Source organism: Sorex fumeus, unplaced genomic scaffold, assembly GCF_029834395.1.
Source record: "Sorex fumeus unplaced genomic scaffold, SorFum_2.1 ptg000123l, whole genome shotgun sequence".
Lineage (NCBI taxonomy): Eukaryota > Metazoa > Chordata > Mammalia > Eulipotyphla > Soricidae > Sorex > Sorex fumeus.
The window spans coordinates 3,648,997-3,664,210 of record NW_026606180.1 but is presented as its reverse complement, the minus strand read 5'-3'; the positions used below and the strand labels follow the sequence as shown (position 1 = coordinate 3,664,210).

General features: G+C 42.1%; 1 protein-coding gene across 1 annotated transcript in view; it reads left to right on the top strand.

Annotated features, from left to right (window-relative positions):
• The window catches only part of DNAH8 (dynein axonemal heavy chain 8), a 438,788-nt gene extending 433,701 nt beyond the window's left edge, over nucleotides 1-5,087 (top strand). Inside the window, 2 exon segments of the mRNA XM_056137311.1 lie at nucleotides 1,269-1,390; nucleotides 4,800-5,087. Coding sequence (XP_055993286.1) covers nucleotides 1,269-1,390; nucleotides 4,800-5,087 — 410 coding nt within the window.
• The last annotated feature ends 10,127 nt before the right edge of the window (nucleotides 5,088-15,214 follow it).

Below are 15,214 nucleotides of genomic sequence, written 5' to 3'. Positions count from 1 at the left end.
TGCCTTCAGACAGACTAATCAGTAAAATATTCTGGATTTTTCTTGAGTGACATCTCATACCTCTACCACACTGACATCCCCGTAGTAGCACACCAGACTTGGGATGTAATGTAGAAGCCTACCAATCTCAACTAATAAAAACATTGACACAGGAGGCCTCGCTTGCAATAACAGCTTAGTAAACCCTCAGGGTTACTAATGTCCCCATGATGAGATACAATTTTCACAAATTTTCTCCTCAGAAATATCTTTTGATCATTCTTTTAGACAGTGTTAAAAAGCAATATAAAATAAATTATTGTGGACCTGCTATAGGGGCAGGCTTGAGGGGTGGTTGGGAAAATGAAGACAATGGTGGAGGGAAGGTGACAGTAATGGTGGAATTGGTGTTGGAATAATAAATTCCTGTAGCAGATCATCATGAAGAACTTTGTAAATCACAGTGTTTAAATAAAATAGATGGATTAAAAGGGGAAAATAAGTGAAAAATAAAAGTTCATACTTTAAAAGTTTACTCACCATCGTGCTCATGATTTCCAATACTAATGAGGAAGCCTGAACATACATACATACATACATACATATATATACATATATATAAAAAACACGTCACATAAACACATAAATATGTCAATTTCCCTTAAGTTTAAAAGCCATTTTGTAATTTGGAGTAGTTTCTAAGATCAAGTGTTACACTGCAAGAATGTTTCCCTCATGGAATTAAATGACATGGTTTGCAAATATTAAGCTTTAAAATAAAATCCACAATACAGGAAGCATATATTGTCTTAAACTAAACATATTATGCACCATTAAAAAATTGAGCTCCTATTTCCTTAGACAAAGTGAAATTGTTCCATTACAGAAAATAGAAGCTTGATAATGTTTTGACTTGAGTTTTAATTGGAAAGCTATTTTTAGAATGTTTTGCCATTTCAGGCTTATTCTTAGACATTGTCATTTCAAATAGAGACACGATGAGCTAGGCCTGGATTACAGCCCTTGTGGGACTTGAGTGGGTTGAAATCCCAGGAGCATTTTCAACCAAGCCTTGTCTGAGGCAAAGCAGAGAAATACTCTGCTCCTTGCACATCTCCAAAGAAAGAGCACTGAAAGAGATGCCCCTGCCCTGGGTGTGAGCCGGACTTCTGCATGGGTGTGCATTTGGAGACGATAAGCAACCCATGTTAAGTGCTTGTTCAGAAACATCTTCTTGTCTCTATAGTGAGTGCAACAGGAATCACCAGAATCCTCTCTTTCTTTTTAAGGTTTCCTCACTGCCATGAGACAGGAAGTTACCCGTGCCCACAAAGGCTGGGCCCTGGACTCAGTGACCATCCACAATGAGGTTCTGCGGCAGACCAAGGAGGAGATCACGACACCTCCTGTGGTAGGTAACCAAGCAAGTGACAGCGCTAATGTTCAAGAGTTGCTGAAAACGACCTCTGAGCGCCTTTTCCAGGAAGCCCAAAGGTTTCCAGAAGAGGGCTAATGCCCAAATGCCCTCCTTTTGCTAAATTGGGAATCCCTGACAACTCAAAATCTGCTTTTATTTTTTAAGGGGGACGACTTCTTTCCCCAAGAGTGCTCAGGATTGTGGAGCCGCTGTCAGGGTCTTCAGCAAGGCACGGTGGGCCAGACCCTCGTCAGGCCCTTGGATGTGGCGCTGCTCTGGCTTACCAATGGAACACCCCCTGTGGTGCTCGTGTGGCCACGAAGTGCTCGGGCCGTGTGTATGCCAACCATTTTAGATATCTCCCTGGCCCCAGCCTGCATTTCTTTATGACCACAGTCACTTTTGTTCTTGCTGAAAAAGATTTTTCATAGATTTACAGCAACTGCCATCTAGTACTCACAGAACTGTGTCTGGATGGCAGTGGAGACCAGCTCTGAGTTCCATGACCACATTGTCCCCCACTAGCTGGGATGCCATGGGTAGAAAAACAGCAGGGAAGAGGAAAGTGGCTTCCAGATGAGCCTCTATGATTCTGCACTGGACACCTGCCAACTCTATAAACTCATGCAGATTCCTTAAGCACCCCTTCCCTTTGTTGTTCCCATGACGAAAGATATCTCTCTGTCTCTGTCTGTCTCTGTCTCTGTCTCTCTCTCTCTTTCTCTCTCGCTCTCCCTCCCCACCCCCTCTTCACACACCACCAAGATGTGATGCCTGCACCTACAACTGTGGTGCTCACCAAGCTCCACACAACCCTCACTTGGTCAGGGACATTTTGAGGGCTGCAGCCCTTTAGTTGTGCTCTTTGCACACACTTGTCTGTGGTTTGGCCGGAGATCACTTCTGAAGGGATTGAGATTGCAGCCTTTCTCTTGCAAGGCAGGCACTGTGAGCTTGTTTTGAGACTCAGCTTCTTCATCTGTAAAATGGGAATGATCATTTGACCTCATTGGGAATGGTTGTGAGAACTCAATGAGATCATTCAGACTTGGTGTCAGACCCTCATGAACAATCAATAAGCCTAGTATCCCTTTCCTTTTCTCTGACTTGTTGTCAAATAAGGAGACTGGACCTTAAATTTCCAACTCTGGCCCCTTTATACTTAGTAACAAGTCTTTGTTCCTCCAGTTTTCAAGAACATGGTTCTTATTTCCAGCTGTGAATTCCCAAGAAGCCTCTGTGGTTTCCATTGGCCCACCTGCAATCTCTAAACACAAATCAAACATGTGTGTTCTATCACTCGCCTCAAAATTCCAACTACTTACTCCCATTATGTAATTCCCAAGCCATTCCCCCATTTTTAATGGATTTTGGGTCACACCTAGTATTGCTCAAGGGCTACTCCTGCTTCTGCACTCAGAAATTATACTTGGTGGTACTCAGGGAATCATGGGGGGTACAAGGGATCGAACCCAGGTTGAGTGCATGCAAGATGCATGCATTGCCTATTATGCTATCTCTCCGGTCTCTCATTTCCCCATTTTAGACATTTTTATTCCCTGATTCCTGATACAATTCACCTGAGTTTCTTAAGATTGATCTAGCAGAGCAACACAAACTAGAAGCTTAAAACAGTCTCGTCTCACAGAAGTCTGAATTTCTGTCATCACACACACTTTCAGGAAGTTTGGCTTCTCCTGAAGGCTCTGGGGGGAAAAGTGCTTTCTGCCTCTCTCCTACCCGTGGTGGGTGCTCGAAGTCCTTGGCTCTCTCTTCAGCCACCTGGTCTTCCTCCTTTATCACCTGTGCATATCTCTGTGCCCTCTCCTCTAAGAAGTGAGACCTGGACTCAATTTAGGACCCATTCTCAGCCAGTAGGAACTTAAGTAAGCATATCTGCAAAGATCTCATTTCCAGATTCTGAGGTTCTGGGTAGACCTGAGTTCGAGGGAAGATTCCATTTAGTCCATTCCAACTTCTAGTGATGGTTTTGAAAGCAGGATGCAGTTCCCTGTCAGATGGGAAATAAGTGGTTATGTTGTTCATGTAGTAATTGTTACCTACTGACTAACTGATGGAATTCACATGTCGTGATTGACTCATTCAAGTGCGTGATCAAACCATACACATCAGGTTTGGATTTTAAAAAATACAGTTTACTGTTAGCCACATGAGGTCATTCCAGAAAAGACTTTTCAACTGATCTTACGCTCTTTTGTAATAAATCTGCATTATCCTGTCTGCGATGGAGAAAATAAATGGTGGCGATCTTCCACATAATTATATCTACAGTTTAGGTGATTATTGAAGTCTCCCATGGGAGTTCCTCAGCCTTTCTTTTCTTCCTGAACACTTGTGCTGGGGCTTCCCACTGCGTGAAAGATAAAGTTCAAGCTCTTCAAGCTTGGTCAAGCCCTAACTTGTTATATAACCATTAAGCCTGCTACACAAAGTGCTCAACCATTTCCTCCCACCCTGCCTTTATTTGCTTGGGACAACCGCTCCTCTGCACCCACTTGTCTATCCTTCCAAGCACAATTTACCATTTATGGTCTAGTTCAAGGCCTTTTCCACGATGGCCTTTCACCTCGTCACTTCACCAAACTAGTATCAGCTGGTGCTCATGTCTTTACATCTCTCTCTCCCTCCCTCCCTCTCTTCCCCTCTCTCCCTTCCTCTCCCACCTCTGTGTGTGTGTGTGTGTGTGTGTGTGTGTGTGTGTGTGCGCGCGCGCCTGTGACTTAATGCTGAGGACCTTGAGGGCAGTGCTAGTGTGTGAGAGACACAGTATGACAGTTCAGTCCTCAGAGGATAAACCAATTCCCCCTCTCACGGGTCACATCTCCCCTGCCACCACCATCACATTCTGCCTCTGGGCTACTCTGCTCCTGCTCCCCTAACTTGACTGCACAACCCTCCCTTTATCCTATGACCGAAGGTGATATTTAATTTTGGCCCAGGAGGGTGGGCTGAGTTCTCAAATGGTGCTCACTGTGAGTACCTCTACCTGCTCCCCCCACATGAACTCAGCCCAAGTCTCCTGGAGACTTGGCAGCCTGCAAAGGTAGGTTGGCACTGCTGACTTAGTTAGGTAACTTATGAGACTGTCTCTCATCCAGGAAATGGGGTCACTGGATCAGTGCTTCACTCACACACAATGGGGTGTGTGTGAGGGTACTTCCTTCATTGGCTGACATGTTGTGGCTGATTGTTGTTTTTTGGACCAGACCTGGCAGAGCAGTCAGGGGACCAGATGCAATGCCAGGTCTCAATCCTACGTTGACCTTGCATGGCAATTTTAGATTGAGTTATGGTTTCCTTCCAAATCAACGACCTTGATGTCTGTCATGGATGACCAGTGCCCAGCTCTCAACACCGTTTACCTTCTGCTTGACTCTTCCAGGAAGGTGTGTACATTTATGGGCTCTATATGGATGGTGCAGCCTGGGACCGCCGGAATGGGAAGCTCACCGAATCCACGCCCAAGGTGCTCTTCTCACAGCTGCCTGTGCTGCACATCTTTGCCATTAATTCCACAGCACCCAAGGACCCCAAGCTGTACGTGTGTCCCATCTACAAGAAACCCAGGCGCACAGACCTGACCTTCATCACTGTGGTCTATTTGCGAACAGTCTTGTCCCCTGATCACTGGATCCTGAGAGGAGTGGCCCTTCTGTGTGACATCAAATGAATTTATTCCCCCCAGCAGAGGCACACCCAGCCCATGTACAAGACCACAACTCTCTGGAATCTTTTAACGATGGGTATCTTCTTCCTGATAATCACTTGATCACATGCTCACAATTAAAAAGGTGCCATTTTACAGTCTCTTGTGTACTTTTTTCCTTGTCTCGTTAAGCGAAAGGACAATTCTAAGGTGATGTTTATTCTAGGCCATCACATTTCATGGTAATTACTTATTTATTTAATTTGGTTTGGGGTCCATACCTGACAATGCTCCTGGCTCTGTTTGTTCTCAGAGGTTACTCCTGGTGGAGTTCATATGCTGGGTGACTCTATGCTGGGGATTGAACCAGGCTGGCCATGTGCAAGGCAAGTGCTCTCACCTGTGAACTATCTCTCCAGTGCACCCATTATCATTTTTTAACATGAAATCCTTATTTCACACCAGAACAATGGGAAAGTTTGAATTTAGAAAAAAATATAAGACTTTTTACAAAAAAATATAAAAATATATAAAATATGTTACAAAAATATAATATACACTAATGTTCATTTAGTTCATCCTAACAAAAACCCTAGCAGTTGCCAACTTTTCTCTTAAAATCAAAGTTCCAGGGCTGGAGAGACAGTTCAATGGATAGAGCACAAACCTTACACACCAACCCAGGTTCTATGGTCAGCCCCAGGAATGACCTCTGAGCTCAGAACCAGGAGTAAGCCCTGAGCACACTGGGTGTGGCCTCAAAACAAAACAAGGTTCCCTGAAATAAAATCAACATATGTTTGTGTCCATGTTCATGTTCAGTTCAGTTTGGACTTTTCCCTGTGAAATGGAACTGGGTGTGTCCAGTCACAACCCCTTGGAAGTTACAGTTCTACAGTGTGAAGCGTTTGAGGCAGGCAAGCCACTGGGATAAGTGCTCTTGCTATTCACTTTAATTTTACTTAATATGAGTTAATTTTATTTTCAAGTACTTCAGAAATAAAGGGAATCCCGAGTCTCTTATCTCTTCCCACACTCCCCTAGCCACCCACCCCCCAAAACTCTGTAGGAGATAATGAAGCACACACATTTCTGAGCAGCAACTGAAGACGGGAAAACAAACTCCATCAAATGAAATTAGATTACATGCTGAATGCCTTAAGAAGCAAAGTTTTTCAAAGTGAAGCTATTTCTTACTCTGTAGCTAGTCTGCAACTCAGTATGAACCTTTATTTCCTGTGAAAGGAAATTGTCAATTTAACAAAACAGATGGGGTCCTATATTGAATGCTCAGGCTGCTTCAGAATGGGCAGAAAGTGTGTCTATGATGTCCCATCTTGAATCCATTGCCTGCCCCAGCTGTGCTCACAAGCTGCCTTCCCTGTCTGTTATGAAAGGGGGGAGCATTCAAGTGACCTTTGCCACCCTCATCCCTTGTCCCCAAGACCAGAGAAACAAATGATAAAATGAAAGGAGATGGCAGAGCAACAATGCCCAGGTGAGGGGTCCAGGGAAGACCCCCCAAAAATGCCCTTAGCGTCTCATTGCCTTACAAGTGGTAGAAAATAAACTACAAAAAGCTAATTATAGCACTGACCTCTGGTACACTCCTAATACTTACTCAGTGTTGAGCCAGAGGGCAATTTGAAAACAAAAGCAGGCCTGGGGAGGTGACTCAGAGGTAGAGCACATGTCTCTCCTATGCAAAAAGTAATAAAAATGAAAGTGACAAGACCCTGTCCCCAGTACTTGAACACTTCCATAGATACACTATGGAAAAGGTGATGCTTTGGAAAGAAAGCCTTGCTGAATTGGGATAAGAATTTGGAGGCACCAGCTATGCAGGCAAGCCAAACTTCCATCTCAGATAAGACATTTTCATCTTATTTCAATGCTCAGATAAGACATTTTCATCCTATTTTGGCCTGGTAGTACAAGTGAAAGGTCTCAATCATTGGCTATCATAGAATGACAATTAAGTTGGATGTTCTCTAATGACTTCAGTGTCTTCTGGAAATGCCAAGAAAGAGATGGAAGTCGTGAGTCTCATCAGGTCATGGCTGAGACTGTTTACTGCCACATGCAAGTCATGTCCTGGAAACTGTGCTGTTGCCAATTATTTTGTTCTGTGTGAACCCCAAAGAGAGAAGGATGCAGAGTACTCCCACTCCTCACAGCTGGGCACCTGCTATCCAAGCAGTGCCCCAAAATGATCTTCTTTATGGGGGTGCTGCTCAGCTCTCCTGGTTTTGCAGGGTTGGCTGGAGCCCAGTTTTGCTTGCTTTCTTTCAGTCATCTAAATAGTTTCCTTCGGCATTTTGAGCCATTGAACTTTCATAAACACATAACCATTTCCTCAGAAAAATTGTTGCTCTTTAACTAATTACATAATTTGCCACACTTTGGTGACGGAGACCTGGTGAGAATAAAAGAGCAAAGGATCCAGGGATAAGATGGTTAGGCCAACTGAAACTAGGAAAGAGGCAAGGCATTTTTTTCCTCCTTGAAAATCTGTCCACATATTTTCATTTGGGTCTCAGAAAAATGTGTAACAGGATTTTTATCTATATAAAATGCTATATTGTAAAATACTATTTAATCTTGGGTTTTGCACAAAAATAAGACCAAAAATACTAAAGCTTGAATATAAGACCTAAAAATCATAAAAGACATAGAAGGAAACATCGACAATAAACTCATCAGCACTGGTTTTAGAGATGTCTTTGGGAATTTGACTAATAGCAAGAGAAACAAATGCAAAAGTAAACAAATGAGATATCAACCTAAAAAGCTTCTCTGTACAGTGAAAGAAACTGCCACGAAAGATCAAAGACAAACTACTAAATGGAAGAACAAAAGGATAGCCACAAAGGATAAATATACAAAATAAAAGGATTTCAAGAAATCCCATGACAAAAGAAATAAATCAACAAATGGTAAGAGGAGCTGAGTCAACCTTCACCAAAGGTGACACACAGATGACCAAAAGGCACTTGAAAAAGTGCTCATGGGGGACTGAAGAGATAGTCGAGTGGGTAAGACATTTGCTTTACATGCATCCAGCACAATCCAAAGCACTATATGTGTACTTCCAAGAGTTCTTTACCACCTCTGGGTGTGGCCCCCTAGATAATAAAAATAGAACAAAACAAAATGTTCATAGACTTTTAGTGAACTATATCAAGATCATGATGGGATATCTTTTTACACCTGTGAGAATGGTCTATATCAAACAAAGAACAAGAATAAACATTTAAATTAAAAGCCTCTTTGGAAAATCATATGAAAATTCCTCAAAAACTTAAAAAATAGGGGCTGGAGTGATAGCACAGCGGGTAGGGCATTTTCCTTGCACACAGCCGACCCGGGTTTGATTCCCAGCATCCCATATGGTCCCCCAAGCACCGCCAGGAGTCATTTTTTTTTTGTAGGAGTACTGCTATTTATTCAGTCACTGATGAGCTGATTGAATTGGGCATGAACTCCACCTTAATTTTTTTCTTTTTATATTTATTTATTGAATCACTGTGGGAAAAGTTACTAAGCTTGAACCTGAGTTTAAGTCTCGGTCATACAATGATCAAACCCCTTTCCCTTCACCAGTACCCATATTTCACCACCAAGAACCCCAGTATACCCCCCTCCCACCCCTCCAAATGCTTGTGAGGCAGATGATTTCTATTTAACTCTTCTCTACATTGATTACATTTATTATTTCGACTAAAGATTCACCATTATTGTTTAGAATTTCCCCCCCAACAATCAGAATTGCTGAAAAGGCATTGTGAAATATTTTGTTTTCTATAGCTGGATATGAGAATCATATAATGTCACGTGGCCACGATTTTGGATTTCTGCAAAAAGCCAGATAATTATGAGATTGGTTTCTGTGTGTCTGGTGTTATGGCCGTACTGGAGAGCCGCTCGTGGGGAGTAACTCATGACCTCGGTAGGGCGTGAAGTATGTGCCAATACCGCCCCCCTTCCCATGAGACTGGAGTTGCCCTGTCACCGCCTGCACGTACCTGGCTTTCCAATAAGCTCTGAACCGGCGGCCACCTTGTTGTCGGGGAAGGGGCGGGGGGCGGAAGGCAAAAGGGAGCAACACCCTTTCCCTCCCATACAAGGTGGCCACCTTGTATGCAGTCCAGATGCATTTCTGCCAAAAGCTGCTGGGTTTCAAGATTTGTTTCTGGGTCTCCGGTATCATGGCTATTAATCAGCTTGATCAGGAGCCAGAGAGGCTGTTTATGGGCGGCGACTCGGGGTCTTGTTGGGATGGGGAGAAAGAGTCGGCTCCACCCCTATGTGGTGAGGCCCTGGGTGTCTCATCATGGCAGGCCCAAACCTGACTGTTCAGTGGCCTCTGGAGGATGGTGGCAGCCAGGCCGCCAAGGGGAACAGGCCAAGGCAAGAAACCTATTCCCACCTGGAGTGGCCCAGCGCCAGTAACCTACTGCAGGAACAGGACGCATTTCTGCCAAAAGCCTTTGGGTTCCGAGATTCGTTTCTGAGTCTCTAGGATCATGGCCATTATGCAATTCGATCAGAAACCAGAGAGGCCATGCCTCCAATTATATAGCTGAGCCGGAGGTGGTTTGTGGGTGCGTCTCCCACATACCTAACTTTTGGCCATTTGCTTTCTTGGTAAACTTTGCCCCAAGTTTTTGGGGTCTGGCCAAAGGCACAGACGCAATTTTGGGGTATCTGGAAGTCTGAAGGTGCCATCAGGCTGCTGATACACTTACCTCACAGGTACAGATTGACCTGCTGGTGGCACCATACCCCCGGCCAGGACTAATTTCTTGAGTGCATGAGCCAGGAGTTACCCTGTGCATCGCTGGGTGTGACCCAAAAAAGAAAAAAGAAAAAAATCCTTAAAAATAGAAATGCCACATGATCCAGCAATTCCACTCCAGGTACCAATGCAAAAAAAGTGAAAACATTCAGGAAGATATATGTGAGCTGTTAGTACTGTGGGTAGAGTGTCTGCCTTGCACACAACTGACCTGAATTTAATCTCCAGCTCCGCATATGGTCTCCCAAGTCACACAAGGGGTGATCCATGAGTACAGAGCCAGGAAAATCCCTGAAAACCACTCGGTGTACCCCAAAACCAAATAAAAAAATTTAAGAAAATAAGATTTGTTGACATTTACAATAGTCAAGAATGGACAGAACCTCAGTGTCTAGTGAAGAATTAGTGGATAAAAATGTTTGGATTCAATCCTCATTACCACGGAGGAGAGGGGAAAATGGTATATAGACAAAATGCAATATTATTTGCTCATTCATAAAAGGATGTAATTTTAGGGGCCAGAAAGACAGTAACAGTGAGGAAAGCACTTGGCTTGCAGCAGCCAATCAGGGCTTGAACCTGGTACCACAAATGGTTCACCAGGAGTGATCCCAGACTTCTGAGAACAGAGCCAGAAGTAATCTCTGAGCACAGCCAGGTGCGGCCCAAAAATAAAATAACAGAAAAAAATTTTAGAGGCCCAAGCAATAGGGTATTTGGACACAGCCAACTCTGGTTGAATTATGATCTTCCAAGTCCCCCAGGAGTGATGCCTGAGTTCAGAATCAGAAATAACCCTGAGCACTTATTCTCAGGACAGGTGATGTGTGGCCTCCCAACAACAAAAAAAATTAAGATGTAATTTTGACACTTGTTACAACTGAAATAAGAGATGTACTGATTTCTTGTAAATGGAATATAAAGAAACAAAGAAAACAAACCCTCAGATTCTTATTACAGAACAGTAATAATGAGGGGGGCAGGTTTGATGAGGTGGTGGTAGAGGAAGCCAGTAGGTAACTAGATTTGGTTGTATGAGTGGCATGGTATTTACATTCACTGGGTGTGAAACTATACTCCTGAAACTCAATGTTGTAAACCATTCATAATAGAAACAACCAAAAATATATATGTATATATATATATATATATATATAGAGAGAGAGAGAGAGAGAGAGAGAGAGAGAGGAGTGGGGGGAGAGATAGAGTCTGGTGATACATATCTCTTGTAAAAGAGATCAGTTTTGTGGTTGTGGTTGTGAATGATATTGCATGAATGAGCCCCCACTCTCGACTGACAGGGGCACACCTGCACTGCGAGTATGAACCCAGGATGTGGATTCTCCGTGCAATGTTACGCTCCAAGAAACTCAGCCTTAAGGTAGGAAATTGAAGTTAAGGTAGCAATTAAAGTGAAATTTTGTAGTTCCACAAATGGTACCAGAAAGTACTGAGATACAAGTCCTCTAAGAAAGGGAACATTAGAGAGAAAATGGTATAAAAATGGGAAACGGCAAGAAATGTCCAGAGACAGAGGCCAGGCCATGAAGCTCCTCCTCAGGATACTTTGGTGAGTTTGCACTGCCTGGACAGTACATTCCCAATCACAGACCTCTATAAGCTGCTTGAAATTCCTACCTTGCCATTGCTCCTGTCGCTAGGACTGTTGGATGCTCTATGGCCGTCACACATACTTGCATCTTTACATTGCTGCATTCTCAAGGAAAACTCTTATACAACAACTGGAACTTTAGTATTCTGCTGGAGGAATTGAAAAATGGAAAACAGGTGAGTGGTTTCTCTGTGTTTTTCTCTGAAATGGAAGCCACTGCATTATATCAATTAGGTAGGTTTCGAGTGTGATCCCTTTGTGCTGGTTAACACTCCCCCAGTCCCGATCCCTAGACTTCTGGTAACTAATCTGGTCTTATAGCTTTAAAATTGGTGATTTGTTTAGTTTACTGGTTTGTTTTTCTCTGTATTCCATGAATGAAATCAGATAGTTAATCATTCTCCATATGTTTTATTAAACTTAGCATAATACCCTCTAGTTCTATTTGTGTTGTTGCAAAATCCCAGGACTTCATCTTTCTTTATGGTTGAATAGTAACCTACTGAGTATATATGCTGTATAGCTTCTGTCCCTTTTCCAAGGGGCTTGACAGGGACTATAGTTGTTTCCATTTTTGTTGGATTTTTTTTCTTGGTTTTCTGTTTTGTCTGGTTTTGTGGTTCAAGGGATCAAACCCAGGGCCTTACACATGCAAGGTACGTGTTCTAACATTGACAGCCGCAGCCCCAGTGGTTCTGAGTTCTTGGCTAATTGTAAATAACGTTGTGATGAGGGGAGAATATATATTTTTTCAAAAAGTGGTATTGTGTTTTTCAGGTCAACACCCTGAAACGGGATAATTAGTTCACATAGAATTCATCATTTCTGAGGAATCTCCATAGTCCTTTTCATAATGACTGCACTAATTTATTCTTCACCAATTACATAAGGGCCCCTTTTCCCCCACACTCTCACCAGCCCCCCATGTCTTGTCTCTTGGATAATAGCCATTATCTAATGTGAGGTGCGCTCTCCTTGGTTTTTTATGCATATTTTCCTTATAAGAGACTATGAACATCTTTTTACGTACCTATTTGCCATTTGTGCATCTTTTCTTGGAAAATGCAGATTCCCCTACCCACTTTAGCAAGAGGAGCACCAGGACTCCGCCCAGCAGTGCTGGGCGGGGCTTGTGGAGTCAGGGATTGAGCCTAGGCCTTAGGCATGCTAGGGATGTACCCAACCGTTGAGTCACAGTCCCAGATCTTTCAGCCCACTTTAAAATTAGGCTTTTTGGTTTCTACATTGTTGGGTTTCATTAATTATTTGTATGATTTGTATAATAATCCCTTGTAAAACTTATTACGTACAAATATCTTCTTCCATAAAGTCAGATGTCTTCTGGGATTGCTCCAAATTTCTTTTCCTGTGCAGAAGCCTTTTGGTTTATACAATCTGATTTTTTTTTATTTTCCCTTGAGTTGAGTCCTCAAACAGGGTTTTAGGGGTAATGTCAGGGAATTTCGCCTATGCTTTCTTCTGTATATTTTATGATTTATTTTATGATTTTAGATATAACGTGCAAGTTAGTCTTTAATCAATTCAGAATTAATTTTTATGCATGTTTATACAGTTCCATTCCTTTATCTGCAGTCATTCATTTTCTCACCACCATCAAGTGAAGAGATTTTCCTTGCTCCGTTATAGGCTCTTGGCTCGTTTTTCATAAATTGTTTTTTCACATATGCATGTTTTTATTTACGGGCTCTTGGTTGTTTCATTGCTCAATGTGTCTGTTTTTGTTCTGATGCCATGCTGTTTTAAGTACTGTCATTTTGCACAGAAGTTTTGAATTTGTGTGAGTGATCATTCCTCCATTCTTGTTTTTGTTTTCTCAACAGAAAGTTTGTTATTCTAGGTCATCTACTGTTCCAAATAAATCTCATGATATATTTTGATCTAATTCTATGATCAATGCTGCTGGTATTTTGCTAAGTATTAAAATTAATCTATATAATTCTTAGGGTAATTAACGCCATTTAAATTATTATGAATCTTCTAATCCATGAGCATGGTATATTTTTTCTTTGCTTTTGTTTCTTTCAACAATGTCTCATAATTTTCTCTTGTGGGCAGTTTCTTAAAATGTAAACATATGATCCAGGTATTTTACTTCTAGGTATTTGTCCAAGAAAAATAAAATCATATCTCCACACTAAGACTTACACGTGAATGCTCATAGAAGCTTATGTGTAATAGCCAACAATTGGAAACACCCAAATGTCTATAAACAGATGAACAGGTAAACAATGACACACTGATTTCATTGATGACTACTTGTAAATGAAAAAAGAACAAACTATGTGTACAGCAATGTGAATATTAAAAAATTAAGCTGCATGAAATTACTCAATTACCCCACGATTGGTGCATAATATGGTTCCCTTTATACACAGCAATTTAAAAGTGCATAAAAATCTATAGTGACATAGAAAAGAACTGTAATGGTCTGGGATGGATGGGATCAGATAGAAGAGAAAGACTGCAAGGAGCAGGAGGAAGCTCTGAGGGGGCTCTTTCTTTTGGCTGTGGCAATGGTTTTCAAAAGCGTCAGAACATTCTACACCATTTGTATACTTCAGTTCTACCTCAGTAAAGCTGGAGCAAGAAGTTCTTCCCCTGACCGCTCAATCCTCTCTTCCCCCCCTGAGAACTCTGCCGACCTCCTGACACCTCCCCAGGTAGGCTTTATTGGCCTTACTCACTTTATTCATGACTGATGAACTATTTCAATCTTAGGAATTAACAGCACATGTTTCCCTACCCTACAGAAAGCTTCTTGAGAGCAAAGTCTGCCTTTTTAGCATCTGAAAACTGAATGAATGAATGAATGAATGAAACAAAAAGCAACCCAGTTTGACTAGTAAACGTAGGCAAATAATGAAGAGGGAGGAACAATCAGGTGGTGATCAGGTTGGGATGTTTAAAAGGGCATGAGGGACAGCGGGGAACCACAGAAGGTTCTGTACTGCCAAAGGAAGTGGAGGCAAGTCAGGAGACTATTGCTGCAGACTGAACAAAATGAAATGAAGACAGAGGGGAGAAATTCTAGTTGTTTGAAAGATGATAAAATTTAAGACCTCAAATACCTAGTTGATGAGATGAATAATAAGCAGGCAGGGTTGACAGCTAAAACAATGTATAGTTTCAAGAACATAGTTGATGTTTCTTCTGTCATAACAATTTAGAAGAAAGAAATGTTCTAGACAATTCCTGGTGATTTACTGTCAGCATCTCTGAAGAAAAAATCTGTGTGCTCTCAAGGAGGCCTGTGACTTTATAAAAGCCTGTGCCAGGTGCTGGCTTCAGCATTTGACATGAAAGAACTTGTGTCAAACCCTTTTTCTAACCCTTGGCAGTCATTACTTATGCACTCTTATCTCCATGACCAAGATGAGGTAACAGGCAGATAGTAGCTAAATAATTTGCCCAAGATCTCACAACTAGCAAGGCACAGAGCTGAAATTCAAGCCCAAGTCCATCCAAACTCCAATGCACTTTGCAGCAATATATCAACTTTTTTAAAAAGTTCAAATATAATGGCATGAACCTCTGAAATTCATAACTGAACACAGAAAATATTACACTGCTGTTTCTCTGTCTTGTTCACTTGAGTGGCTCAAATATGAATGAAAAGACAACATGGATAGAAGGGAGACATTAGCACCGGTGTGGTGTGCAAAAAAATGGACAATGGAAACTCAGGAATTTGGGGGCCATGAATGGAACTCAGCTGCAGAA